The sequence below is a fragment of the Prionailurus viverrinus genome, chromosome D3 (genome assembly GCF_022837055.1).
Source record: "Prionailurus viverrinus isolate Anna chromosome D3, UM_Priviv_1.0, whole genome shotgun sequence".
Taxonomy (NCBI): Eukaryota; Metazoa; Chordata; class Mammalia; order Carnivora; family Felidae; genus Prionailurus; species Prionailurus viverrinus.
In genome coordinates this window covers 7050880-7078359 of record NC_062572.1, presented here as the reverse complement: position 1 = coordinate 7078359, position 27480 = coordinate 7050880, and the positions used below count along the sequence as shown (strand labels likewise).

The 27480-nt window shown below is 59.8% G+C and overlaps 1 protein-coding gene across 2 annotated transcripts; it reads left to right on the top strand.

Annotated features, from left to right (window-relative positions):
• On the top strand, positions 1–27480 carry HIP1R (huntingtin interacting protein 1 related). 2 transcript variants are annotated; one of them, XM_047828402.1, is made up of 32 exons: positions 2–195; positions 14145–14208; positions 14747–14889; positions 15114–15170; positions 16401–16481; positions 16883–16959; positions 17285–17346; positions 19092–19232; positions 20257–20314; positions 20412–20487; positions 20654–20794; positions 20895–20956; positions 21041–21113; positions 21208–21391; positions 21486–21574; positions 21662–21778; positions 21875–21976; positions 22250–22444; positions 23637–23784; positions 23901–23987; positions 24347–24454; positions 24606–24742; positions 24985–25095; positions 25310–25368; positions 25595–25625; positions 25709–25771; positions 26080–26180; positions 26302–26407; positions 26504–26627; positions 26703–26764; positions 26878–27084; positions 27293–27480. In XM_047828402.1, exons 1-32 carry the CDS (start codon positions 103–105, stop codon positions 27338–27340), a joined length of 3207 nt encoding a protein of 1068 aa, XP_047684358.1. In that variant the 5' UTR covers positions 2–102; the 3' UTR covers positions 27341–27480. The 2 variants fall into 2 exon arrangements, 1 of the variants encoding a protein (XP_047684358.1); XR_007145919.1 differs by lacking the exons at positions 26878–27084; positions 27293–27480 and having other exon boundaries at positions 1–195; positions 26080–26194; positions 26703–26719.

Genomic DNA, 27480 nt, shown 5'->3' with positions numbered 1-27480 from the left:
TGCGGCGGCCTCGCGGTGCCTAGGCTGGGGCGGGCGGCGGTGACGCGCTCAGTCGCGCGGAGCGGGAGCCGGGCCGGGAGCGCGGGCGGTGACGGCGGCAGGATGAACAGCATCAAGAGCGTGCCCGCGCGGGTGCTGAGCCGCAGGCCGGGCCACAGCCTGGAGGCCGAGCGCGAGCAGTTCGACAAGACCCAGGCGAGCGTCGGGGCCGCGGGCGGAGGGGGTGTGGGTGCCCTTTTCCCCGTCCCCTCGCGTGCGCCCCTCAGGGCCTGGCCGGGCTCGGGCTGCCCCCGCCACCTTGCGCCCCAGCCTCCGCCCCCTCCCCCCCCCCCGCGAGCCGCCCTGCGCGCAGGTGAACCGGAAGCGCGCTCCGGCGCCGGGGCCGAGGGGACCGGAGCGCAAGAGGCCGCCTGGGGACTGAGGGTGGTTGGGGGGGGGGGGGTGGGAGCGCCGGGAGGCCCGGGAAGCGAGGTGGCGGGCGACCCGGGCGGAGGGGGGCCGGCGGACCCGGGGAGCAAGGTGGCGGGCGACCCAGGTGCGGGGCGGGGGAGGATGCGGCGGTGAGCCAGGTGGGGTCAGGTGTGCCCGGGCCTTGGTGCGCCTCCCGGCGGGGCCTGCCTGGATTTTGCGCCCTGGTCGTGCCGCCCTGCCCAGCGGGCTCCTGCCACCCTCTTCCAGGCCGCGGGGAAAAAGCCCCCAGCTCGGAGAGGCAGAGCATTTCCTTGAAGGAAACTCCCAGTTTCCTCCTCGCCCGAGCTGTTTTCCAGGGCCGCACAATATCTTATTATATGTCGGGCGAAAAGTTTCACGTATGTAGCCAGACTTGTTTGCCTGAGCGCTGGCCCACATATAAATAGGTTCACACCCCCTTATTAAATACCGGCGCCTGACAGACAGAAACTTCCTAGGGCTCCCTTCCTGCACTTCCCACGCGCCTATCCTGGGAAGGTTATTTTCAAAATTCAGCAATGGCGCGGGTGTGTGTTTGTACATGTGTTCCCGCTGCGAACACAAAACGCAGTCGCTGCTGTGCTTCTGGCTTTCTGTTCCTTTTTATTTTACAAATACTGAGGTGGTGTTCTGCCTGGGGGAGGGGAGAGCACACTTATTTGCCAGAATAAGTCAACCAAGGCTGAAATAGCAGAGAAATTTTACTTTAGAAATAAAGGAAGCCGAAGGGACCCCTCCTGACCCTGTCTGAAGCGGTGTGGTGACATTTGTGGCTGCTGTAGCAAGTTCCTTCCCACCTGTCCCTGCCCATAGCAGTGACTTCCGCAGTTGCTTTCAAATCAAGTTTATCTACATGCAGTCTACAACAGCTTTCATTTTGAAATAAGGAAAACTCAGGGGGACCGTCCAACCTTTGTGCTTATGATTAACAATGAAAATGATAATAAAATTTGGGGACACCAAGGCTTTATGAAAGCCGTTCCATTAGCTGGAACCCACCTGCCCCCAAGTTACTAATTTATCCTTGTGATCATCATCATCATCTGGCCTCTTTTCATCGGGGGCAGCCCATCATAAAAACAGATGTGGCATTTCATTTAAAGTCATTAATACGTAATTAATTGTGTCAGGAGCATGTGCAAGGACGGAGAGGAAAATTTAATTGGCAGATAGAATCTGGGGTTTGTCAGAAGCTTTATTTACGCACTGATTTTTAGATTTTTCTCCCCATGCTTTTGAGGAGGTATAGGGAGGTCTGACTGCTTCATAGAGGAGATGGAATTTAAAGGGCCAGTTTCACTAATCTTACCCTTTAAGTTATAAATCAAGGGCAACTTAAAAAAAAATTTTTTTTTAATGTTTATTTATTTTTGAGAGAGAGCATGAATGGGGGAGGGGGAGAGAGAGAGAGGGAGGCACAGAATCCGAAGCAGGCTCCAGGCTCCGAGTTGTCAGCACAGAGCCCAATGCGGGGCTCGAATCCACAAACTGAGATCATGACCTGAGCCAAAGTCAGCCGCTTAACCGACTGAGCCACCCAGGCGTCCCAAGGGCAACCTTCTTTAATGTCAAAGAGAAAGAATCTCTGATACCGGGCCATACATTTTAGTGGTTGGTTCAATAAACAAGAAAGTGTTTTGTTTTGTTTTCGCTAGTTGGGTTTTTCTTAGCAGCTGAGAGGGTTACTTAATAATAAATAAGTTTGTAATGGCCGAATCTGATAGGATTTACCCTTTCCTGATCTTTTTTTTCCTGGAAAGATCGAGTTTGGGTTCAGCGTCTAGGTTTGCTGGTCTTCAGAGTGACTTATTGAGGGATGTAGGATAAAGGTTTTTTGCATGGTTAATATTTAATTAGCTCGGTCCCAGAAATATCTCGTGAGCTGCCAGCCGGCCCCATTGACGGAAAGGACCCAGAAAGCTGAGGTTGCTGCTTACATGTCTCCTTGTGGACAGAAAATAGCACATGCAGTTCACGGACTCACCTTCCCTTTGGAATACACTGCCTCTGTCTTCCTGTTGACCACAGGGCCCTGTGTTCCGGGGGAGCACTTTAGCTTGCTTGGAATTTGTCGTTACCATCTGCCAGCCTCACCTTTGTTGTTGGACTCCTGGATCAGGAGTAGGAAAAATGCTTCCATATTAGTTTTCCTGACAGGCCACACCCTGTTTTGCAAAACAGGGTCCCTTCCCTGCCCCAGTCAGGAGTGTTAGAACAGTCGTGCTTCCTTTGTGTGGCTGGTGCTTGTGATCGTTGCCTGGTGTGTGTGAGTGTGTGTGTGTGTGTGTGTGTGTGTGTGTGTGTGTGTGTGTGTGTATGTATGAATGATCCCAGGGGAGCATCCAGAAAGCTGGTCGATTCTTCCCCACGACTTTAGCCCTCTTGGTGATAAAACCCCTTTTCAAAATGGAGACGACGCTGTAGTAATGGCTTTTCGTTGTTGTAACATTCTCAATACAGAGTACTGTATGCCTGCACTCCGAACCTGAAAATAGCCTGTGGCGTTACAAAGGTGGCATGTCATGGAAAGCACTGACAGACGGTATCCCTGGGCAAGCTGCTTAACTCTTGAATCTGTCTCCTCATCTGTATGGAGATAATTCCACCTGTCTCCTATGGCTGTGTTAAGGTATAGAGAAACCCTGTGGTAGGCCGCCCCTCGAAGGTGGCCACATCCTAATTCCTGGAAGCCGTGAATCTGTTACAGTACTTGGTGAGAAAATGCTCATCGGCTGACCTTAAAATAGGCTCACTGGCCTGGGTTTAGCCAGGTGGGCCCAGAGCCTTTAAATGTGGGAGAGGGAGGCAGGAGAGGAGGTGACAGGGAGGGTCTGCAGAGAGGAGTACTGGCTGGCTGGCTTTGAGATGGAAGAAGGGGCCTCTAGCCGAGGACGGTGGGTGTCCTGGAGAAGCTGGAGAAGGCGAGGAGTGGAGTCGCGTACAGAGCCTCCAGAAAGAAATACAGCACTGCTGGCACCTTGATCTTAGCTCCAGAAGACCTGTTTTGGGCTTCTGGCCTTCGGAACTGTAGGGTGATAAACATTTGTGTTGTTTGAAGGCACTGAGTTTGTGGCGATTTGTTACAGCGGTTAACAGGCTGCTAATACACCCAGAATGCAAAACGCATGGTGCAGCGCTCTGCAAATAGCCAGCTGTCTTCCTCCCTTCCCCCCCCCCACAAAAAGCTTTAACATTTGAGAACTAGTTCAGAACTTCCACTAGAGAGGAAACCTGTCTTTGAGGCGTATCATGGATGAGGACTCAGCAGATAGGAAATGCTAAACTTCAGATTTGCTTATTCCTTGTCTGTGAGTCCCTGTGCTGCTCTGTGGCTAAAGCCTCTGCAAGATCGCTGAGGTCAGGACAGCGAGGGGCCACCCTGCTCAGTGAGCCAAGCCTGGTGGGGGAGTGTTAAGTGGGGGGCTAAGACTGTCCCGGTGCTGGGGGTTTTCTAGTTGTGAGGGCAGTGTGTGGAGGGGGACGGGAGTGGGGGGAAAGCAGGCAGAAAACAGTTCTTAGGGCCTGTCTTCCAGGTCAGTGACCCATCCCCTCAGCAGCCCCCAGGGGAATCGAAATATTGTGAAGAGTAACGTTTTTGACCTTCAGGACTCGTCGGCCCTGGATCATGTTAGAGCAGCGGCGCCCAGTAGCAACAGAACACGAATCTCACATGTCATGTTAGATTTCCTTTAGCCACGTTGGAAAGTAAACAGAAACAGGTGAAATTCATCTTAATCGTATATTTTATTTAACCTGATGTATCCAAAATGGAACCATTTCACAGTGTAATCACTGTAAGACTTATGAATGGGATATTTTACATTTTTTTCCTCTTTTTTTTTTTTTTTTAAATGTTTTACTATTTTTGAGACTTCGAGAGACAGCACAAGCAGGGGAGGGGCAGAGAGAGAGGGAGACACAGAGTCTGAAGCAGGTTCCAGGCTCTCAGCTGTCAGTACAGAGCCCGATGTGGGGCTGGAACTCACGAACTGCGAGATCATGACCTGAGCCAAAGTTGGATGCTTAACCGACTGAGCCACCCAGGCGCCCACCCCTCTTCTAAATCTTCCTTCTAAGTCTTCAAAATCTGTTGTGTGTTGGACACAGCACATCAGTTTGGGCTCACAGCTTCAGGTGCTCAGTTAACCACACATGGCCAGAGACTACCTGTTAGGGCTGCCCAGTGTTAGAGTCACTTGGGGGTGTCTTTAAAATGTCAGTATGAAAGTGCTGGCTAAGCCCCAGGCATTGGCCTTTTTCTTTTTCTTTTTTTAAAGTCCCCTAACCAGGAATTCTTTAGAGTCTCCTTTTTTTTTAATTAAAAAAAATTTTTTTTTTAATGTTTATCCATTTTTGAGAGTGAGACAGAGCGTGAGTGGGGGAGGGGCAGAGAGGGACCAACAGACAGACACAGAATCCGAAGCAGGCTCCAGGCTCTGAGCTATCAGCACAGAGCCTGATGTGGGGCTTGAACCCACAAGCTGGGAGATCATGACCTGAGCCTAAGTTGGGCACTTAACCGACCAAGCCACCCAGGTGCCCCTCTTTTTTTTTTTTCTTTTTTTTTTTAAAGTTTATTTATTTATTTTTAGAGAGAGAGAGGGAGGGGCAGAGAGAGAGAATCCCAAGCAGGCTCCATACTGTCAGCGCAGAGCCTGTAGCGGGGCTTGAACTCACGAGCCAGGAGACCATGACCTGAGCCAAAACCAAGAGGCAGACACTTAACCGACTGAGCCACCCAGGCGCCCCTAAACACTGTGGTATTCTAACACTCTCTAAGTCACTAACCCCTTTTTGGGCCTCATTTAAATGTTTACCAAAAAAATGTCCCCTGGCCTCTGAATTTGGGAAGGAGTCTAAACCATGTGGGGGACAGCCAGGACTCTCCCATTTCGGTCCCCCCACCGTCGTGGGGGGCATGAGGTGCCCACATGTGGGCACAGGGCCTGGCATCTGGTGTAGACAGATTGAATGCCTGAAGAACGGAGGTGAGCCAAGGCATTCTGAAAAGGAGGGAAAGAGACAGGCACACAGCCCACCTAGGGTGCTGCCCCCTCGCCGGAGTCCCGAGTCAGCTGGGGTGGGTCATGGGTGGTGAGCCATGCCCTTCCTGCCACGTGCACAGCTGTCTCACACCAACATGCCCTCCCCTTGGTGATGCTCAGGTGGGCAGCTGACTTCCTGACTCCCTGGGCTGCCAGAATCCTCCAGAATCTCCCTATGCTCTCGGGGTGTCAGGTGACCTGTTGGTCCAAGTTGAGGTGGGGATGGGGCTGCTGGTCCTTCCCTTTCCCCTTCCTCTTGTTGATGGCCATTTGTCCCCGTGGCACGTTGGTGAGGACCATTGACTGTGTGGCTTATGCCTGGTGCCCTGAGGTGTGCCACAGGGAGGCAAAGACCACCCGTGTCCTCTCCTGGAGCTTTTGTCTCCGTGCAGGAGGCGGGAGAAGTGCGAGGAGGACAGGTGTGCTTTGGCAGAGCGGTTCAGAGCAGGACTTCCCTGCAGAATGGAGATAGAATCCTGCACACGTCCCAGAGCGGCTGGGGGCACTTGGGACTTCACAGTGCAGGACTGCCTGGTGCAGAGGAAATGCCGTGTGGTAGCGGTTTTGCTGTAGAGAAAAGCAGAAATCCAGTGTCCCTGTAGGGTTCTGTCCCTGGGCCCCTAGTGTAGCCATCTGTAAAGGGGGAGCGAGGGCTGTTGGGAAGAGAGGCCGATCTGCTGCAGGGGTGGGCGGACACGGGAAGGTGGGGAACGGCCTCTTCCTGGGAGAATGAGCCTGCAAGTGCCCACACTCCAGAAGCACTTCCCCTTCTCCGGGAGGAGGCCCCGAGGTTGGGGGGAGCCAGCACCTTGCCCCCAGGCCAGCATCCCAGCCTGCCCCAGGCCGGACCCATTTGTGAATGAAACCCAACTGGGCACTGGTTTGCTCAGTCCCACGGCTGCGGTGGAAACTCGGGAGTCAGAGCCGGTTTGGCCGAGGGTCAGGGAAACCCAGTCTGTTAACCTGAGACACTTGGCGCAAAGAGTGGAGATGCCTTTGCCAGCCGGGCTGCGCTGCTGGCCTTCCTCCTCCCTTGATCTCAGGGCGGACTCAAATATGCCCTCGTTGGTGAAGCCGTCAGCCGCTTAACCCCCCTGCACAAGCCTTGCTATGCTCCCCCGGTTCTCCTGACCTAAACGCCGTCTCCCTGTCTCCCTGTCTCCCTGTCTCCCTGTCTCCCTGTCTCCCTGTCCCCCTGTCCCCCTGTCCCCCTGTCTCCCTGTCCATGGCTGCTGTGAGGGTGGGCGTGCGTTCCGGTCCACGGGAGCAGGGATCGCATTGCTTTCCCCTCTGAGCCCCTGAGTACTACCTGCTGAACCCCGAGATCCTCAGGCAGGACCTGTTGGCTCCTCCTCCGTCCTAGCGCTGAGGAGACACGCTTGCTGTGTGTGGCTGAACCGAGGCCACGGGGCCAGCAGGTCTCCCTTCTTTGATGCTGTCACTTGGTGAGACCTAAGCTACCCAAGGCACCCACCACAGGGAAGGACTGAGCCCGTGGAGAAAAGTTGAGTCCAGGCAGGATTGTGTTTCCTCTGGTTGAAATAAACACACTCCTCAAACTGTAGTGGGTTCGCCTGCCAGGGGGTGGTGACTCAGCCCCCTGGCTTGTGGGACAGACAGGTCTGTGGAGTGATATCACCAGGGCCCGAGGAAGGAAGCCGCCCAGGCTGGCTCCCTGTCCATTCAGAAGCAGCCTACGGAGGCGGGACTCGAGGCTACGTCATCCTCCTCTTTGCCTGTCACCTGCAGGGCCCTGGGGAGAAGTGGCGTTGGTCCAGCTGCCACTTGTTAGCTGCGTCCCAGTGACAGGGAAGCTCCCGCCGGCCGTCAGGAGGGGTAGGTGTCAACAGGGCCCTGCAGTTTCATAAACTGGGTGATCGCAGGGCCAGGACCGAGCGGGGACTGGGGCATGTGAATGACGAGAGATGCCAGTTGAGCGGTTGAAGGAATCGGGGTAGGACAGTGTTGCGTCACTGACTTCCCATCTGCCAGAATTAGCAAGCTGCCGGGCGCCTCCCTGCTCTGCATGTGACCACATCCCAGCGCCGCCCCAGCTGCAGAAATCCTGTGTTTGCGTGCGGCAGTGGCCTTTGAGATGGCCTTTGAGAAGGCAAACGCTTTTGAATGAGGTCCGAGGTCTTGCTGTCCTTCAAACAACTCTTCGGAGAGCAACCCACCTCTCTGCCTGTCCCCGTGCCTTGGCTCTTTGAAGGACGTTTTTGTGCCCCACTGGGTGCCTCTGTGAAGTGTCGTGATAACGGCACAAGGAGGCTTGAGTCTGATTCATTTCAGGACCGATTTTAAGAATAGAAATTGTTTTATAGTTGCTTTTACTACTTAACTAGAGGTTAAATTATTAGCTGGAGAAAGACACTCACTCGCTGCCTTGAATTTAACCAGAAAGTACATGTGAAAGAGCTTTTGTTCATTCAAGTGTTCACTCTGACTCATCCAATAAAGATTTATTGACCGCCAGGCACGGGTTTGGGGACTGGAGATACAGCAGGGAGTGGGACTCACAGAGTCCCTTGTGCCGTGGACATCTGTTTGGGGGTCAGAGGTAAAAGCTGAGACTAAGTGGTAAACAAGACGGTTTCGGGTAATAAATGTCCTCGGGGAAGTAAATGGGAGGCTGCTCTCCGGAGAGGATGGTTGGGGAAGATCCTCCGGGAAGAAGCATTTTAGTGGAGAGCTGGGTGAGGGGAGATGCGCCTGGAGGCTGGGACCTGGTTGGCCCTGTGAGGAAGAAAAGGGGGAAGTGTGTGGCTGCGACAAAGCAAGGTGTTCCGACAGGCTTTGTGCACGTTTGCATCCTAGAAGACCCAGGGGTTTTCATTCCCGCTTCCCAGATGGGGAAGCCTCCGTCTGGAAAGGGAAAGTTTCCAAAGCGAAGGCTCCCCAGTGAGATGGGATGATGTGAGTGTGTGTGCTGGCCGGGGTGCAGCAGCATCACCGGTGGGGCCGGTGAGAAGACCTGTCTTTGTCCCCAGGCGCGGGGTCTCCTGGCGAAGGGGCCTTTAGGATGTCTGACCTCACAGAGGACAGCCAGGGCTGCGTCCTCTGCAGCTACTTAGCCCCTTGCTGAGCGAGGGCTGGGGGTTTGCAGAACAGGGTAACTGGGGGCGCCTGGGTGGCTCAGTTGGTTGAGTATCCGACTTCGGCTCAGGTCACGATCTCACTGTGAGTTCCAGCCCTGCATCCGGCTCTGTGCTGACAGCTCGGAGCCTGGAGCCTGGAGCCTACTTCGGGTTCTGCGTCTCCCTCCCTCTCTGCCCCTCCTCTGCTCATGCTGTCTCTCTCTCTCAAAAAATAAATAATAAAAAAAAAATTTTAAAACAATCATAGCGTAACTGACGTTGGTGAATGTCGGGCTGAGGAGCTGTGGCTCTGTGAGCTGCCCACACTCTTGCTCTGTCCTCAGTGACTCTCCTCCCCACTACCCTCCTTGGCTGTGTGGCTCTCCCCAAACTTCCTGGGGTCCCCTTTGCTCTTTGTGAAGCCCCACAGCTGATGGGGCAGGGACTGGGTTGCTGTGAGCAGCTACTGAGTGGGGTTTCAGGTTTGGTCCTCTGGCTTCACTGACCACATCTACGCCTCAAGGCCCTGCTTTTCCGTCTGGAGTCCACGCCAGGTACCGAGCCTCTCAGGTACCACCTGCTGTGGCTCCGGTCCTGGCCTGGCCACCTCGAGGGTTTCCTCTTTCCCGAACCAGCACCTGCTGGGATGTTTCCTGGTGCGTGTCCCTGCCAGTTGCTCATCCAGGGACGGCCGCCATTGGCCGCTCTCTCCGGCCTGGTCCTTGGATTGCGTCCCCAGGCTTCGCTTGTCCTGGCTGCAGGACAGAAGTTGCCCTGGGAGGGAGCCAGAGTAAGCGGAGATGAAGGTCAGAGCCCAGAGTCAGATGCCCTTGCTCACAGGAGTGGGGGAGCCATGGGGGCCCGTGAGCTTCTCGGTGCCGCTCCGATGCTTGAACGAATCCCTGATCCAGAGTGTGTGTTCTGACTTGGAGTCGGGCCAGGTCCTCCCTGAGCGGTAGTGGCCAGGGGGTGCAGGGTTCCTGTGGCGGGACAAAGAAGGACGTCTGTTGACGCACTGCTTCCTTGGCTCAGCCTCCCTCCTCCAGGACCCAATGGTGGAGTGGTGGCCGAGAGGACAGTTTCCAGAGCCGGGCAGCCTGGGTCTAGTCCTGCAGATTCTCTCTCCGTGTGAATGGGGGAGGGAGGGTTGTGTGAGGGTCAAGTCAGTATGCAAAGCACTTAGAACAGTGCCTGGCAGGGCAAAAGCACTTGGTCAACGTTTCATTATTGTGACCTTGGGCAAGTGATTACCTTCTTTAAGCCTCGATTTTCCTCATCTGCCTCCTCCTAGGTTACTTAGGAGATTAAATGAGGTAATACTGGTAAAGTGCTCAGCACGCAGCTTGGCCCGTGGCCGAACTTGATAAAAATCATTTTATTATTAAGTTAGCCTAGTTTGCTGTCGTTGTGGCATGAAATACACCTTTTACCAGCTTCCCGGTGAAAGCAATTTTGCTTCTGTCTCCAGAGCATGTCGGAGCCTTCCCCTCCCTTAGCCTGTACCCGCCTTGTACCCGCCTCTGCCCCTCGGAAGGTCCAGCCGCTCACCATCCAAACACTGGGTGGAGCAAGTAGAGGGTTGCAGGCGAGGTGGCTGCCCAGGGCCTCGAGTGTGGACTGGTTGGCTTTTTCCAGCACAGAAAGGGCAGCAGTGGCCTGAATGCCCGTAAAACCGTTCTCTGTCTCCTGCTCCCCGGTCTAAGAAACCTGTCTCTGCAGACCGTCCAGCTCCCACCAAAGTCCCCCTGAGCATTTCTGGGGTCTCACGGCTGCCCCGGAACTCCCCACTGTTGTTCTTGTCCTGATTTCCTGCAGTGGGAGAACCACTCCCTGGCCCCCCCATCCCAACCACTGAAAGGTCAAGGGAACTGTTCCCTCTTTTCCCCGGGAGTCAGATAAGCAGACAGATCCCCAGACAGTCACCACCTGTCCTCCCTCCCACCCCAGGACCCTTCTCTCCAGCTCTGGGTTTTCCACCCAGGCATCGGGGCCTCTGATCAATCCATTCCACTCCAAGCTGTTTCTCTCCATGGCAATTGATCCCGCCAGCCGTGAGGGATTAAATTTGCTGTTGTCAGAGCTGCCGGGGTAGTTCTGGCCTAGGTGGCTGTACCAGGGCCAGTAGAAGCCTATTTTTCAGGCCGGCAGGCTGGAGAGAACCCACATGGCAGTGCTGGGTTCCCCTCTGAATTTCCCCCCAGCCACCTGGCAGGCTATTGTGAGGATACCCCGCTGTGTGGAGCCGCCTTGAGACTGTAAACCCTAGAAGCTGAGCTGTGTCGCAGTCGCCCCGCATAGGTTCCGACGCTACGGAGAAGAACCCTGAAGCTCTTCCCACCCCTGCAGCCCACTCAGGACCGGCCAGGGAGGCAGACAGGGTCCCCGGAGCCTGACATCCCCTCCCGGGACGAGGCTTGGCTGCTGTGCCTGGTAGGAAAAGCGAGGCCCTGTGAAGTGTGCACAGACTCCCTCTGTGTGAACACTGTGCCTCCTTGTGAGGCTTCCCGACCCACACATCTGCTGCCCTGCACACAACGGGGCCGTGTTCCCACCCCAGGAGGGACCCTGCTCCTGCCGCCAGCACTGGGAGGGCGGGGGGGGGGGGGGGGGAGAGGAGGAGCCTGATGGCCAGATCCTGCCGTGTACCCAAGACACCACATCTCACCGGGGCTCCCGCTTTGGGAGATCTTCCATGTGCCAGCCACCATCTAGGGGCTGGGGGTAGCCGGAGAGGCAGAAACACTTCCCTCATGGCGTTCACCTTCAGATAATAGACAAATAAGGAAGACATCCTTGTCAGGGGGTGCTGAGTAGCTGAGTACATGGAAAAGCGTTAATCAGGGGAGACACATAGGGTGGCAGCAGGAATGCGACTGGTGAGCAGAGACCCAAAAGGGGTGGTGGTGGGGGTGGTCTTTCGAGGGGTCCAGTGTCCAGCAGTGAGCGGGTACTCAGTATACATTTGGCCCATCGGTGAAGTACAGGCTGTGTTGAGTGACCCGGGGGACGACTGGGAGGCGGGACTGCCTCACCCTGGTGCCCCACCTTGGCTCAGCCACGCACTGCTGGCTCCTGCTGCGTACGGCTTCCTCCCTGCCTCCTCCCTGCTTGGAGGAAAGGGCTGCCCGCCCCACCACTCCCCTCCCTTGCTGGGCCCCAGCCAGCCTGTCCCTTTAGGGCGCGTCTCTGCCTCTGCTCTCCAGCTGCAGACCCCAGGAGGAGAAAGCACTGGCCTTCAGGAGGGAGAGCAGTTACTGTGGGCGCCCCTTCAGCTTGCTCTGACTTGGGGTTGCGTCTCTGCATCCACAGCCTCCTCCTGGGCCTGTTCAGCATGTGTCGCTTCGGCTCTGCTTTTGCCCCGAATCTTCCGGATCAGGCTAGACCAGGTGGCAGTCGTCAGAAGAGCCAGCTCAGGTGTCAGGGCAGCTGGGGGATGGAGTTACACACCCCCAGAGACCGGACACTCCCGGCTTATGAGCTGGCAGCTGCGTGCTGCTGGGGGAGGTGTGGCCCCACGCCCTTGCCCTGTGCACGGCCACCCCTGCCTGCCCCTTCCCAGCTCTGTGCCCGTATGGGAGGGAGGAGCTTGGGACGCTGTATGGCAGAGTCGCTAAGGACACAACAGGCAGCCGGACCTGGCTTTGTCCTTAGTAGCTGTACAGAGAGGACACCTAACCTCTCTATACTTCAGTTTTCTCATCAGGAAGATGGGCTCATGCCCACTTCCTAAGGCTGTTGCTGGAGGTGTCGCCTGTTCCCCGAACAGTGTAATCACCTAGGAGACGGCAGTTGGTGATCATCAGTGTCGCCACCACCGTGGTGGACAGAGTTCTGCCTGGGTGGGGTGTGGTGGTTATGTGGGGCCGGGAGAAGTAGGGGCTGGGCTCGACTTCTCTCCCGGCGGCTGCTCAGTGATGCTTGTTGAACAAAGCCAGGCGCTGAGGCCTCAGGGAGGCTGTGCTGGCGGAGGTTGGGCACACAGATGGCCAAGGGAGCCTTCCAGATCTGGCTCGCTGCAGCTTTGGGAATAAGAGAAGCCAGAGCCTGTCTGGGTTTCCGTTGGGACCCTGGGACGGGACACCAGGAGAGTGGCCCCTGAGGGGCCTGGTGTGGGGTCGGCACTCCTGCGTCCCGTGAGTGGGGTCACAGTGGGCTCTGGGGGGGGAGCAGGGGGGGGCGGGGGCTGGGCCAGTTTCAGCAGCTGCGTGCCTGATGGGAGAGGCCTGCCTCTGCTCCTGTGGGGTTGCTTTTCTTACCGACAGAGGAAATCTCACAGCCTTGCCAAGTAGGCCCAAAGTCGGTTCGTGGTGGACGTGTGCAGGGGTGAACCGCCTCCTGGCCAGGCTGGGCAGTTATGCTGTGAGGATGCTGGAGGTGGATGGCGTGGCGGCCTCTGGGCTAAGAGGAAAGCAAGTGTCGGGGCTGCCCTGTGGGGCTCCCTCTGCCCTGTCCCCTCCCCACTCCTGTCTGAGTCAGGCCACCACACAAACGTGTCCTATTGACAAGGCCTTGACCTGCCGGCATGGGTCCTGGGCTGCAGGGTGAGGGCACATGGCAGCCCCAACCCTTGCTTAGCCATTGCAGATCCTGCATGGCCTGGGGGGCAGGCTGCCGTGAGCCCTGGGGAAGGACCAGTGGTGGACGGAAGGATCGCGTCTGTAGGTTTGCCGGGCACCTGCCTGTCGCTCCCACCAGGGGACATAGGCGGCTCTTCTCCAGCCACAAACATTGATGTCCCCAGCTCAGTGCTGGGCATCTGGACAGAGGCCTGTAGAACCTGCCTGCAGGTAGAGGAATAAAACATCCCCTCGAGGAAAGCTGGGACCGGTGTTAAGTGCTGGGACCCTTTGCTGAGGGAGCAGTCCCATCCAGGAGGCCTCGGGCTGTGGAGGCTCTGACCTAAGGGGGAGGAGACAGGACCCCAGCAGGTGGACATGGGTGAGGACCTCTGCCCACAGGTGACATGGCTGCTTGCTCAGTGCCCGAGTGGCAGCAGCAGGTATGCTGAGCGGATCCCCCCACTTCCCACCGCCCCCAGTAGGGGCCACGGTCACCATCTGCTTCAGTGAGGGTAGGCACCGAGTCAGGACTTGTCCCCATCCAGGAGGGAGGCGGCCCGCGTGGCAGACGGGCCACAGGACCTGGGTTTGTCCCGTGTTTCCGTGTAGTGGCCTTGCCCCACAGTAATGTGGGTGGGGGGTGACACACGTGTCTTCACGAGGGCTCAGGAGGGATAGGGCGGAGGATGCCACGTTGTTGCAAGTGGCCGCTCCCGCTGGGGCCCAGGGGGCCTCCCCTTCTGGGGTGAGCTAAGCACACACAGGTGTCTGCCCAGAGGTGGGGTCCTGCAGCTACCAGCCAGCCTCTGTCCTTATATCCTAGCCCCTAGAAGGCTCCCAGGGGCTTTTTGGCATCGGGTATTAACTCATTTTGAGCTGTACGAGTGAAGTAAAAGAAAAGTCTTCAGAGCTCTCTACACCTTCCTTTGGCTGACGGGAAGAATCCATCCTGTGTCTTCTGGAGAAGTCTGCCTGGTGAGTTTCTGAACTCTGCCTCCTCTGTTCCCTCCCAGGCCATCAGCATCAGCAAAGCCATCAACACCCAGGAGGCCCCCGTGAAGGAGAAGCATGCCCGGCGTATCCTTCCCTTCCCTGCTTCGGGCAGGCCGGCCGCTGTCCCTCTTGGTCTCTGGGGGGAGGCAGGGAGAGTGAGAGGAGGGTGTGGGCCTGCCCTGCGTTATCGCTGACTGTGGACTTGGTGGGAAGTGAATTGGGGGACGGGGAACAGTGCAGGTGGCCGGCCACCAGAGCTTTGTCAAGCGTGCCCTCGACGAGACAGAGGCCCGAGAAGGCGCATGTTCGTGTGGCCCCGGGCCAGCCGGGTCTCCTGCCTTGCTCTGCTGCTTTTACATTCTCAGTCCCATCTGGGCAACACCATCTATAGTCCTGGGCTGTCGGTCCCGGTTAAATCTGTGAGGATTGACCTTGGCAGAAAACCGTCGCTTTCGGCGAACTCCTGCAGACGTGGTGGGAGAGGGGTGTCGGGAGAAGGTGCCGGGTGGCTGTGGGTGAGGGGCCAGCCTTCTCCCTGCGTCACTCAGCTGCACTCGCCGAGCACCCCAGCCTTCCCTACACTTGAGTCTCTGCCTCTTGCACTTGGCCTTGACCCTGGTAGGCATCATTCTGGGCACTCACCATGAGAAGGGGGCCTTCACCTTCTGGTCCTACGCCATTGGTCTGCCCCTTCCCAGCAGCTCTATCCTCAGCTGGAAGTTCTGCCATGTGCTCCACAAGGTCCTCCGAGACGGGCACCCGAATGTGAGTCGCCACTCTCCACTGGTGCTGACAGGGGCGGGGCTCTCGGGCCCTCCACCTGCTGCTGCCTGAGCAGGCCAGCACCCCAGGGAGGCAGAGCAGTGTCCCTGTCCCCACCCCTCTCTGCCCTCGGCGTGCCAGCCAGCATGGGCGGTGCATACGCTGGGACCCCGCCCGCGTGAGTCCGGGTTCTTCATACCTCCCCTCCCGCCCCGCTGCCACTGCAGGTGCTACATGACTGCCAACGCCATCGGAGCAACATTCGGGAGATCGGAGATCTGTGGGTAAGTGCAGGGAGCAAGCATGGTGGCCTTCGCACCTGGCGGAGGGAATCGTCCAGAAAGCCCAGCCACGGTCCCGCTTGGCGTCCTGACCCCCAGCTCGTGGGGCCGAGTGAATGGGAGCTCCCTGCAGATGGGTGTCTTTTCCCTCCTTTCCCTCAGAGTAGAAGTCACAGTGTTATCTGGGGAGACATTGGGGGCAGACGGACGTCAGTAAATGAAACCTCAGCCTTGCTTTTAAGGTCTTGTCTGGGAAGCTCCAAACGCATAACTAACGGGCCCCCTAGCTCCAGAAACTCAGCAGCCCTGTGGTCCCTGTGAGCTGGGAAATGTGGCGACACCTCAGTCTGAGTGTCTGACTGGCGGTTACAGCCACTGTGAGGGGTACGGACTCCTCGCCCGCCACCCCCCCCCCCCCCGACTGGGGCTGCTTTAGAATCTCAGGATTGGAAACTGGGTTCAAAAACCTTCCAGAAGATTCTTATCCATAATAAAGTTTGGAAGCCCCAAAAGCTTGTATTCTAGATCTACTCTAAGCCCTCAGGGAATATGGGGGTGGGGACAGGACCTCTGGCCTTATTTGTCACCTGGGAGTACTGCTGGGACCTCATGGGGTAGGCCGGGGTCAGGGCAGGCCTCGGAGCTGGGCTGTAGAGGGAGGCCCTGCTGGCGTAGACACGAGCTGCTGTGTCTCACAGATGTCCCTTGAAGTCAAGAAAATAGTGCCCGTGGTGGTGTTTGCGGACACAGGCCCAGTTGGCGTGCTCGCAGGGGCCACGGTGTTTGGAGGTGACCGGGGAGGCAGCTGGGAGGATGTGTACACGGACCCGGCAGAATGTGCCTCCTCGGCTGCCACCAGCATTTTAATGAAGCGTCCCAACTCTGAGCTGGCCTGTTGCCCTGGACAAAGAGCCTTCTTCTCGCAAGAGTTTCTTTGGCAAGAAGGACTAGGAGTAAAATTAAAAAAAAAAACAAACAACAAAGAGCCGTAGACAAAGCGTAGGGCTGGCGGAGGCCCTTAGGAGGGATGCGTTGGCGGCCTCTGGAGGGCTGAGCGGTATTTGTGCGTGAACGTCTGTCCGTGTGGCACGTCGGGGAGGGACACTCAGCTGGCGTCCTGCGCCTTCCCACCTCTGCTGTCTTGTTGGCCCCGAAGCGTGAACAGGTCCTGTAGGGTTTGTGGGCATGTTCCTGGGGCGGGAGACCCTCCTCCCAGCGCTCCTTTCTCCACAGGGACATTTGCATGACCGCTACGGACAGCTGGTGAATGTTTATACCAAACTCCTGCTGACCAAAATCTCCTTCCACCTCAAGGTAGTTTCCTCGGGCGTCATGGGGCTGGGGGTGGAGGACCCTGGGCTTTTCTCTCTGTGATATCCTGGGAAGCCGGGTGGTGGCATCTACTGTGTCCCAACCTTGACCTGAGGGGAAAGCAGAGGTGCCCAGGGTGCCTTGAGAGTCAGGGCAACTTGAGACGTTTTCCTCTAATGCTGGGGGGAGTGTCTGCTTTGCCCTTGGCTCCAGGCAGCCTCTTGCCCTGGTTGGACGTCCCCTCCTCCCTGTCCCCCATCTGTCCCGTCACCTGCAGCCCCCTCAGCCAGTGCCCGGGGCAGATAGAGGCATCCCCAGCATCTCCTCCTTTCGTCAGAAGCTAGAACCCGTTCTGGGCCGGGGCCAGCCTGGGCCTCGGCTGAGTGGGGGTGTCCTCTCCACAGCACCCCCAGTTTCCTGCGGGCCTGGAAGTGACGGACGAAGTGTTGGAGAAAACTGCTGGGACCGACGTCAACAACATGTGAGTCTCTCAGGACAGTGTGGCTGCCTGGCGCCACCTCCTTTCTCCCTCGGTTTCCCCGGTGGCTCCCTCAGCGTTCCACACTCTGGGTCCATGAGGCCAGGTGCTCATCAGCGGCTGGCTGGGGCAGAGGGTCCCGTTCCCAGGAAATGAGGCTGAAGTTCAAGGGCTGGGGTTTATTTGGAATCTGGCCTCTTTGGCTGAAAGACGGCTGTCCGGCACAGAGGCTCTTGGATGAGCCGTGTTCCCTCTTCCCGCCTGGGGGGCGCGTCTCGTGCGGTGAGTCCCCTGCCCCTCCGCTCAGCCCTCCGCCTTCCCCTTGTAGCTTCCAGCTCACCGTGGAGATGTTTGATTACATGGACTGTGAGCTGAGGCTTTCTGAATCAGGTAAGCCAAGCAAGGAGGAGGCCCGGCCCCCCTGGGTCCTGCGTGGTTCCTCAGGGCCCAGAGCCGGATGAGAAGTTAGCCCCACCAGCTTATTCTGCCCCCGGTGTCCATGCCCCTGCTAGGAGGGGGTGAGGGGGCCTCCAGGTGCCCCCAGGACATGGGGAGAGGTGTCCACTGCTCCTGCAGGGCGCCAGGCCTCAGAGGTGTCCAGGCAGCGGCGCCCCCTCCTGACTCGGCTCCCCCTGCGTCGGGCATCTGCAGAGCCCTCCCAGGAGAGAGTTGGTTTGGGTCATCTTGCGTGTTTCCTGCTGTAAAAGGCCTGTGAGTCATGGACTTCACAGCCCAGGGACCCAGCAGCTGCTGGACAGGAAATCTCCGAGGGCTCGCTCTCTCGGGGCCGCGGAGGGGATTGTTCTGGGCGGCAGCTTCAGGATGTCTTGTTGGGTGACTCAGTGCTCTTTGTAGGAGAACGAATAGCAAATGCCTTTTTAAGGGAAAATCGGGATTTGAGAGAGGTGGGTCTAGGCAGCCTCCTGGCACTCCTGGATCTGGACTCTGAGCTGTACCCAGAGGAGCCCGGACCCCACTGGGGAGCGTGGCCGCCGGCCTGTGACTGGCAGGGACAAGACGTGCTTCTCACAGCGGCCCCCACGAGGGAAGATAGAGAAAACCCACAGTTGGGCGCCCCGCCCCTTGCAACACTCACCTCTTGATGAAGCACAAAGAAGGGGCAGCCTAGCGGTCCACAGGCCGGCGTCTCCCTGGAGAACCATCCTGAATGCCCCTCAGTGGAGAAATGGTTTTGCCTCGTATCAAACCCCAAGTAGTATTTTATGTGTGTTTCAGTTTTTATAGGAAGATGTACTTGATGTGACACGTAATTGAATGTTAAGATTTAGAGGGTGAAGGACCATGCTTAGCTGCGTCTTGCTCCTCCTGGGCTTGGAGGTTTGCAAACGGTCCCACCCTAGGCCAGGTGAGGACAGGGCCCCAGGGCTTGTCCTGGCATCTGTGTCGTGCATGGGCCACCCTGGCGTGCGGTCTGCCCGTTGTCATTTCTCTCTGTGCCCTAGATAAGAGGCCGGCTGTGGTGGGGGCAGCCTCGTGTTTGTCCCTGGCCCTCCTACTTGGCTGATCTCACGAAAGGCTTGATGGTCAGGGACAGGGGAGATTGACCCTGGGTGCAAGTGAGGTTTTGGGGTCACTTGGGGCTTTCAGAACCAGGTCCCGATCTGGCTGCCTTGTGGCTCTCATCACAGTTGTAAGATGAGGCACTTGGCTACACTGCTTTGAGCCTCCTTCTTCCCTCGAAGACTGAGGATGAGCTCGAGGCCCACGGGTACAGGACCTTCGAAGTCACCCTATCCCTCCAGCCCCTCATTCCGGGTGCACTGCGTGGTGGCTCTTGGAAACCCTTGCTGAGCTGACCTGTATTCTCTTTGCCCCGACCCTGCTGTTGCCCTAGTTTATGAGGGCTCTCGGGTCCATCTGGGGCAGCCAAAGCACAGGGGCTCCTGTCCTAGCAGTTTGGAGCATGTTAGTGTCCGAGGACCTGGGACAGAGTTGTCCTGGCCTGGCTAGAACCAGCAAGGCAGGTCCCCAGGCCGCTGCCTCCCAGGGTTGCTCTGCCGATGCCCCGAGATGAGGGCGTGGGGCCCACCCTCTGCACTGTTCTCACGAGCCTGTCACCGAGGCCACATCCCAGCTTCCCATGCGCATGCTGCTCCCTCCACCTCTGTTTGCAGTTTTCCGGCAGCTCAACACAGCCATCGCTGTGTCCCAGATGTCCTCGGGCCAGTGCCGCCTGGCTCCCCTCATCCAGGTCATCCAGGACTGCAGCCACCTCTACCATTACACAGTCAAGCTCATGTTCAAGCTGCACGCCTGTAAGTCCCCCCGGCCCCCTGCCGCCCTGCCTCGGGCCCCCTGAGGTTCAGCCGGAGCCACAGAGGGCTGTGTTTAGGTGGCTTACGTTGACAGATATTGGCTGTATCAGAAATGAAGATCAAGACGTTTAAAAAAGTTATTTTTTAAAAAATGTTTATTTTTGAGAGGTGGGGGGAGGGGGAGAGACAGAGAGAGAGAAAATCCCAAGCAGGCTCTGTCCACGCTGTCTGCACAGAGCCCGATGTGGGGCTCAAACCCATGAACCGCAAGATCATGACCTGAGCTGAAGACGGACGCTGAACCGACTGCGCCACCCAGGCGCCCCTAAAAAATACTTCTCAGTTAAATGTGACGTAGTACACTAGCCTTAACATAACCACCACAGTTGTGGTGGAAAAGCACTGTTCTCCAACACAGGGGTCTAGTGAGAAGAGGGGTGTGGTTTTGCACGTTTGCAGGTCTCTGAAATCCCTGGTCTTGAAGGAGGGATTGCCCTCTGAGGGCAGCCCACTGGGGCGCCTCGCATCCCGCAGGCTGGCGTGACACATCCAAAGAGGCGCACGTCACTTGCTCCCCGTTCACAGAGGGTTTGGCCTCGGTCGACCCTCTGAAGAGGTCTTGGTCCCCACGCCCCACCCTGAGAACCAGGGGCCTGGGGTGAATGAGCTGTTGCAGTGCTATCAGCCCAAGCTGGAGTCCAGAAGCGATTTCACAGCGCCCCCTACAGGCATGCGCCGATCAGGCTTGCTGTGGTCAAGATGCTGACTTTGGAGTGCCCACCCCCCCACCCCTTCTCAGAGTCGAGAGCCACACCCCTGTAGGGGTCTCCCCTCACCTCACAACCCCTCACCTCACTCTCCCAGTTGGTGGGGGGCCTGGCCAGGCAGCAGGTGCTCTCCCCTCTACGATGGTTTCTAGAATGTGGTGGAGCAGAGTGGGAACGGGAGGGAGGGAAGGTTAAGTCTTTGCAAGTCACAGAGCAGGGGGCAGAGGGGAAGTCCTGTCCAACATCCCTGCCCTCAGGTCTCCCAGCTGACACCCTGCAAGGCCACAGGGACCGGTTCCACGAGCAGTTTCACAGGTATGGCCCGGGCAGGGAGGAGGCTCTGCGGCCTGGTGAGCTGGGCTTCCTGTCCAGGTCCGGCCCTTCTGTGACCTCCCCTCATCTGCCTCTGCAGCCTCAGAAATTTCTTCCGGAGAGCCTCTGACATGCTCTACTTTAAGCGGCTCATCCAGATCCCCCGGCTGCCTGAGGTACCTGTCATATTCCCCAGGCTGCCCCTGGGCTGCAGCCTTGTTCCTACTCTGGGCACGTGGGGGACCCTGGGTGCCTGCTGGGGCCCCACTTGGGCGCTGGGGACGACTGAGAGGGTCTTCCCCCGGGGCCGTGAGCAGCTCCCACTCATTGCCCCTCCCCCAGGGACCTCCCAACTTCCTGCGGGCCTCAGCGCTGGCCGAGCACATCAAGCCTGTGGTGGTGATCCCCGAGGAGGCCCCTGAGGATGAGGAGCCCGAGAACCTCATTGAGATCAGCACGGGGCCCCCGGCTGGGGAACCAGCGGTGAGGTTCCCCCTTTTGGTCGGGTGTCCTTCTGCCCGCGCCCTCCCCTGGCCTGCAGGGCCCTGGGGCGTGGCCCTGGGTCACGGTGCTTGTGTGGCAGGTGGTGGCCGACCTCTTTGAGCAGACGTTCGGACCCCCCAATGGCTCCTTGAAGGATGACAGGTGAGGCGAGGTGAGGGCCGGGGGCCGCCTGTGGCGGGGACTGCGCGGTGGTCAGGACTGACCTGGAAGGCCATCTGTCCCCAGGGACGTGCAGATCGAGACCCTGAAGAGAGAGGTGGAGACGCTCCGCGCAGAGCTGGAGAAGATCAGGCTGGAGGTGAGGGCGGGGTCGTGGGGCCGGGCTGTGTGGCGCACCCCCACCGACGCACACGCGCGCGGGGTCCCCACACCACCGTCCTCGGGCCGCACAGGCCCAGCGCTACGTCTCGCAGCTGAAGGGCCAGGTGAACACGCTGGAGGCCGAGCTGGAGGAGCAGCGGAAGCAGAAGCAGAAGGCGCTGGTGGACAACGAGCAGCTGCGCCACGAGCTGACCCAGCTGCAGGCCGCCCAGCGGGAAGGCGAGCGGAACCAGGGCCTGCGCGAGGAGGCCGAGAGTGCGTGAGCGGCGCGGGGCCGGGGCGGGGGGCGGCCGGCGGGCGGGCGGGCGGGCGGGCAGCTGGGGACCACCGCCTCCCCTGCCCCCTGCAGAGAGGGCCAGCGCCACCGAGGCGCGCTACCAGAAGCTCAAGGAGAAGCACAGCGAGCTCATCAGCACACACGCCGAGCTGCTCAGGAAGGTAGGTGGAGGCACGGGCGTGACGGGCGGACGCTGAGTGGGGCCCCCTGGCGGTGGCGGAGCGTGAGCCTGTGCCTCACCTGCGCAGAACGCGGACACGGCCAAGCAGCTGACGGTGACCCAGCAGAGCCAGGAGGAGGTGGCGCGGGTGAAGGAGCAGCTGGCCTTCCAGATGGAGCAAGAGAGACGGGAGTCCGAGCTGAAGGTGCGTCCCGGGCGTGCGTGGGCCCCCGTGGCCCCGACTCTGGTGTCGCTTCCCCCACCTCCACCCTGCCCGCCGTGACACGCTGTCCTGTCCCAGCTGGAGGAGCAGACTGACCTGCTGGAGAAGCTCAAGAGGGAGCTGGAGGCCAAGGCGGGAGAGCTGGTGCGCACGCGGGAGGCCCTGAGCCGCACGGAGCAGGTATGGCCGCTGCATGTGGGGTGGCCTCCGGGAGCCGGCCGGGCAGGAGTTAGGGTCCTCTTTCCCGTGAGCGGGGCCATGCCCGGATGCCAGTAGCTTGGTTCAGTCCTGGGGTGCAGCTCTGACCCAGGGGACACGGGAAGGGGGCCCTGGCCTTCGGGAAGTTCTCTAAGGGGAGATTAAGGAGAACGTGGCTCTCGGGGGTGGTCCGTGAACCTGGGTGGGGACGGGGTGCGGGCAAGGCCACCCTGCTCACGTGCCGGGTGTTTGCAGAGCGGCTCCGAGCTGAGCTCCAGGCTGGACGCACTGAGCGCAGAGAAGGCCGAGCTGAGCAGTGCGGTGCAGCGACAGGAGGCGGACCTGCTGGCGGCCCAGGGCCTGGTGCGGGAGAAGGAGGCGGCGTTGAGCCAGGAGCAGCAGCGCGGCTCTCGGGAGACGGCTGAGCTGCAGAGGCAGCTGGCGGACAAGGTGACGCCCCGGCTCCCCCCTCCCCCACCACAGCAACAGCTGCGTCGAGACCCGGCCTGCTTCCCAATCGACCGAAGGGTTGCGCGTCCGCCCTGTACTTCCAGAATATTTTTACCACTCCAAAAAGAAACTCTTCACCCACGAAGGAGTTAATCCCCACGCCCCTCTGACAGCCCCAGCCCCTGGCAACCTCTCCCCTCTGGATCGACCTATTGCAGACATTGCAGGTGGACGGGACCTCACGATAGGACTGGTTTCTCTCACCGAGCAGTGTTGGCCAGGTTCATCCAAGTGTCGTGGCCCAGTAGTGTCCCACGGCCAGAATGCATTGTGTGTACTTGTTCATCAGTTGGTGGGTGTTTTCACTTTGGCAGTTGGGGGTAACGCCATGAACCAGAGGGGCTGTGCCGTTTCTGTTCCTGCCAGGAACGTATGCAGTTGTCCATTTCTGGGGAACCTTTTTTTTTTTTTTTTAAGTTTATTTTGAGAAAAAGCGAACCGGCCGGGGTGGAGGGGCAGAGAAACAGAGGACAGAGGTCTGAGGCAGGCTCTGTGGGCTCGAACTCACGAACTGTGAGATCACGACCTGAGCCAAAGTCAGACAAACACTTAACCACTGCCCCAATTTCCCTACAACCTTAACAGCACTTGTTACTGTCTGTGGTCGTTTTAGCCACCCTAGTGGGTGTGAGATGGTATCTCATTGTGGTTTTTTTGTCTCGCATTTCCCTAAGGGTTTATGGTGTTGAATGTCTTTTGTGTGTGTTCATTGCCTTTTGTGTATTTGGGGAGAAATGTTTGTTCAGATCTTTTGTCTGCTTTTTAACTTGGTTGTCTTTTGTTTTTTGGAGATAGGGTGGGGGAGGGGCAGAGGAGGGTGGACAGAGGATCCAAGCAGGCTCTTTGCTGACAGCAGAGAGCCCAACGCGGAGCTCGAATTCACGAACTATTGAGATCGTGACCTGAGCCAAAGTTGGACACTCAACTGACTGAGCTGCCCAGGCGCCCCATTGGTTGTCATTATTGCCAAGCTGCCCGCGGGCTCGTGATGGAGCAGTCCAAGCAGGGGGTCGGTGCGGGGCCTCTCCTCAGACCTCCCTCCCCAGCGAGGGTCCCAGCTGACCGCCTGCCTGGCTGCCATAGCGCTGACCCTCGGTTGGGATGTCCAAGCCGCCTCTCCCCTTCCCCCCAGGAGTCTCAGGAGCAAGAACTGCGGCGTAGGCTTGTGGATGAGCAGTTTGCAGTGCTCCGGGCCACTGCCACCGAGGCCCAGCGCATCCTGCAGGACGCCGTGGCCAAGCTGGATGACCCCCTGCACCTGCGCTGCACCAGCTCACCGGGTAGGGCCTTTCCTTCCCTGCCCGGTGGGGTGCTCAGCCCGCCCTGAGAAGAGGGGCGGAAGGCGATGAGGCCTCAGGCAGGCTCCGCCCCTGACCGCCTCTCCCTGTGCCCACAGACTACTTGGTGAGCAGGGCCCAGGCAGCCCTGGACGCTGTGAGCGCCCTGGAGAAGGGCCATGCCCAGTACCTGGTGTCCGGGTCAGGTGAGCACGGCGGTGGGGTGCCCATTCCACCGGCCATGGCTGCCTCCTGCCACTGGGGAGCTTCCCAGAGCCGTGCCCCCTGCACACGCCCACCGGGAGCCCATTCCTGCCTGCCGGGGAGCCTGGGATCACCCAGACCTAGCTTTGTTCCCGGCTTGGCTGCTGTCTAGCCGCTTGACGTGGTGTAGGCTCTTCTTCCCCGTGACCTTCCTCTTCTCCCCCCCCACCTCCCATCCCCCGAGCCTGTTTCTTCTCCGGGCCCTGGTGCCTGTTAGGCTTGTGGGCAGAGGACGTGAGCAGCCTGCCCGGCCTCGCCCTGTGGCAGTGGCGTGAGGGTTCCGTTTCTCCTTCCCCCACAGACGCCTCTGTGCTGGTGGCAGCCCTGACCCACTTCTCCCACGTGGCCGCAGACACCATCGTCAACGGTGGTGCCACCTCCCACCTGGCACCCACCGACCCTGCCGACCGTAAGTGGGCCCTGGGCTTGACTCCCACCTGGGGCCCGTGTGGACCCAGGGAAGGCAGGGGCCTACACACCGGTCCTGGCGTCGGACCCGGTGCGGGGGCATCTTCCGGGGCTCCCGGGTGCTGGCCCCTGACGGACCTCTCCCCACCCAGGCCTGATTGACACGTGCCGGGAGTGCGGGGCCCGGGCTCTGGAGCTCGTGGGGCAGCTGCAGCAGCAGCAGACCCTGCAGCAGGCCCAGCCCGGCCTGGTGCGGACCCCGCTGCGGGGCATCCTTCAGCTGGGCCAGGTGAGGTGTGCGGCCGCGGCGCCGGGTGGGGGTCCGCAGGGGTGAGGACGCTGGGGTGAGGCTCCGGGCCCCAACTTCCCCGCACCCGCCTTTACTTCGGGCCGAACCGGTGTTCATTTGTGGCGCTGGCAGCTGGAGGACACGGGGCAGGGACAGAGCGCCGCTCCAGCCTCTCCCAGGCTCCCCCGGGGTTGCTGGGACTCCAGTCCGCCCCGCCTGACTCCTAGATGCCTCTTCCCCAGGAGCTGAAGCCCAAGAGCCTGGACGTGCGTCAGGAGGAGCTCGGGGCCGTGGTGGACAAGGAGATGGCGGCCACGTCCGCGGCCATCGAAGACGCCGTGCGGAGGATCGAGGTGAGGCCTGGGGTGCGGGGGCTCCTCCGGTTTCTGCAGGAGCCCCGGGGGCTGCGCTGGGCTGAGTGCAGGCTCTGCCCGCCTCTGCGCTCCCGTGCACGGGGCGGACGGCCCCGTGGCCGTTTTGGGGGGCGGGGGGGGGCTGGTCCGGCACCGCATCCCCCTTCCTCTCACACCGCCCTCTCAGCCCGCTGACCTCTGTCACTGGCTGTAGGACATGATGAACCAGGCCCGCCATGCCAGCTCCGGGGTGAAGCTAGAGGTGAACGAGAGGTGAGCCCCACTTCACCACTCCCGAGCCCCCCAGACCCCGGGGTGTTCTGTCCTGCCTGCCTAGCTCTCCACAAGGGACCGGGAACAAGTGCAGCCCGGCCTGCTGAACAGCCGTGTCGGGCCCCGTGGTGGTCCACGCGGAGGGCAGGCTCTCCAGGGTCACGCTGTAGATTCCTCTCTCTCTTTCTCTCTCTCTCCCGCCCCTGCACCTCCCTGCTTGCTTCAGGATCCTCAATTCGTGCACAGACCTGATGAAGGTGAGTGGCTGACTGCGACCCCAGGGTGGGCTGCGTGCCTGGGAAGACCACCCCAAGAGTGACATGTGTTTTGGTCTTGGCAGGCCATCCGGCTCTTGGTGACAACGTCCACCAGCCTGCAGAAGGAAATCGTGGAGGGCGGCAGGGTGAGCGGGCCCGATTCCCGAAGGGGGCGTGAGCTCAGAGCCCTCCGGATCACTCCACCCTGGGCTTCAGCTGACCTCAGGGCTCCTTCAGGCACGAGCTTCCCGGAGCGTGCAGTGATCCGACACCCTCCCCCCACCCAGTGATGCGCACGGTGCGCCCGGGGTTCCCGCCTGAATCCCGCCGCGGCCCAGGGACGTACCCTCGTGGCTGAGGTGAAGGCAGAGGGGCCCCATGTGGGGCTCCGTTCCCACCTGCACCGTCACTGACTGGTCCCCCCCGCCCTGCCCTGCCCTCCTGTTGTCGCTAGGGGGCAGCCACGCAGCAGGAATTTTATGCCAAGAACTCCAGGTGGACCGAAGGCCTCATCTCCGCCTCCAAGGCCGTGGGCTGGGGAGCCACGCAGCTGGTGTATGTCGCCCCAGGTGGGGGGCGGCAGGGTGTTCGGTGCTCAGGGTCTGGGGAGGGAGCGTGGAGGCGGCCCGGGGTCCCGAGGGTCGGAGACCCAGGCCCCACCCGGCTCTGCCCGCAGGGAGTCGGCCGACAGGGTGGTGCTCCACACGGGCAAGTACGAAGAGCTCATCGTCTGTTCGCACGAGATCGCAGCCAGCACGGCCCAGCTGGTGGCGGCCTCCAAGGTGAGGCTTCACGCGCAGCGGCCTCTCAGGTCTGGGCTGTGGCAGACGGGCCCCACGTGCTAGGGGTGAGGCTGACCTGCCCCCGCGCCCCCCCAGGTGAAGGCAGACAAACACAGCCCGCACCTGAGCCGCCTGCAGGAGTGCTCCCGCACCGTCAACGAGATGGCCGCCAACGTGGTGGCCTCCACCAGATCAGGCCAGGAGCAGATCGAAGAAAGAGGTGAGCCCGGGCCCTGGCCGCAGCCGGGGTGGGGGCGGGTGCAGAGGCACTAACCCTGTCCCGTTCTGGCCACAGACACCATGGACTTCTCCGGCCTGTCCCTCATCAAGCTGAAGAAGCAGGAGATGGAGACCCAGGTGGGTGCCTGCGGCTGGCCTCCGTGCCTCCCGCTCCTCCTCGAGGGCCCAGCTCTGGGAGGGCGGGCAGGGTGGGCCACACGGCCGTGCTGAGCGGGCACGCGGGGCTGCAGGTTCGTGTCCTGGAGCTGGAGAAGACGCTGGAGGCGGAGCGTATGCGGCTGGGGGAGCTGCGGAAGCAGCACTACGTGCTGGCTGGCGGCGTGGGGACACTGAGCGCGGAGGAGCCCAGCCGACCCAGTGCTGCCCCCCGTGGTGGGACCTCCAGGAAGCCACCCCTAGCCCAGAAGCCCAGTGTGGCAGCCCGGCAGGACCAGCAGGTGCTGAGCGTTGGCACTGGGGCAGGGAGGGGCCCCGGGGGTGCCGTCCCTGTCTCTGCTCCCCAGTCTGCGGGACTCAGGGCAGAAATGCTGCTTCAGCAACACGGGGAGGACGGTGGGGGTGGGAAGGCTGCAGGGGGCCGAGGGGAGGTAGGGTGTGTGGGGGCCCAGCCACGTTCGCTGAGCCCCTCAACTCTGACTCCTGCAGCTGGACAAGAAGGATGGCATCTACCCGGCTCAGCTCGTGAACTACTAGGCTCCCGAGGGGGCCAGCAGGCAGGCCTGGGCCTGGGGTGGCCGCCCCATCTCGGCTGCGGAGCCTCCACGGGGTGTGGTCCCCCACCCCACGGACCGGATCAGTGTCCCCGAGGTCCCCAGCCCTCGCTGAACCCAAAG

Coding starts and splice junctions, on each gene's coding strand:
- HIP1R (XM_047828402.1), top strand. CDS start 103: ATGAACAGCATCAAGAGCGTGCCCGCGCGGGTGCTGAGCCGCAGGCCG. Junction 21,779..21,874: donor GACGGGAGTCCGAGCTGAAG/GTGCGTCCCGGG, acceptor GTCCTGTCCCAG/CTGGAGGAGCAGACTGACCT. Junction 26,628..26,702: donor GGAGCAGATCGAAGAAAGAG/GTGAGCCCGGGC, acceptor TTCTGGCCACAG/ACACCATGGACTTCTCCGGC.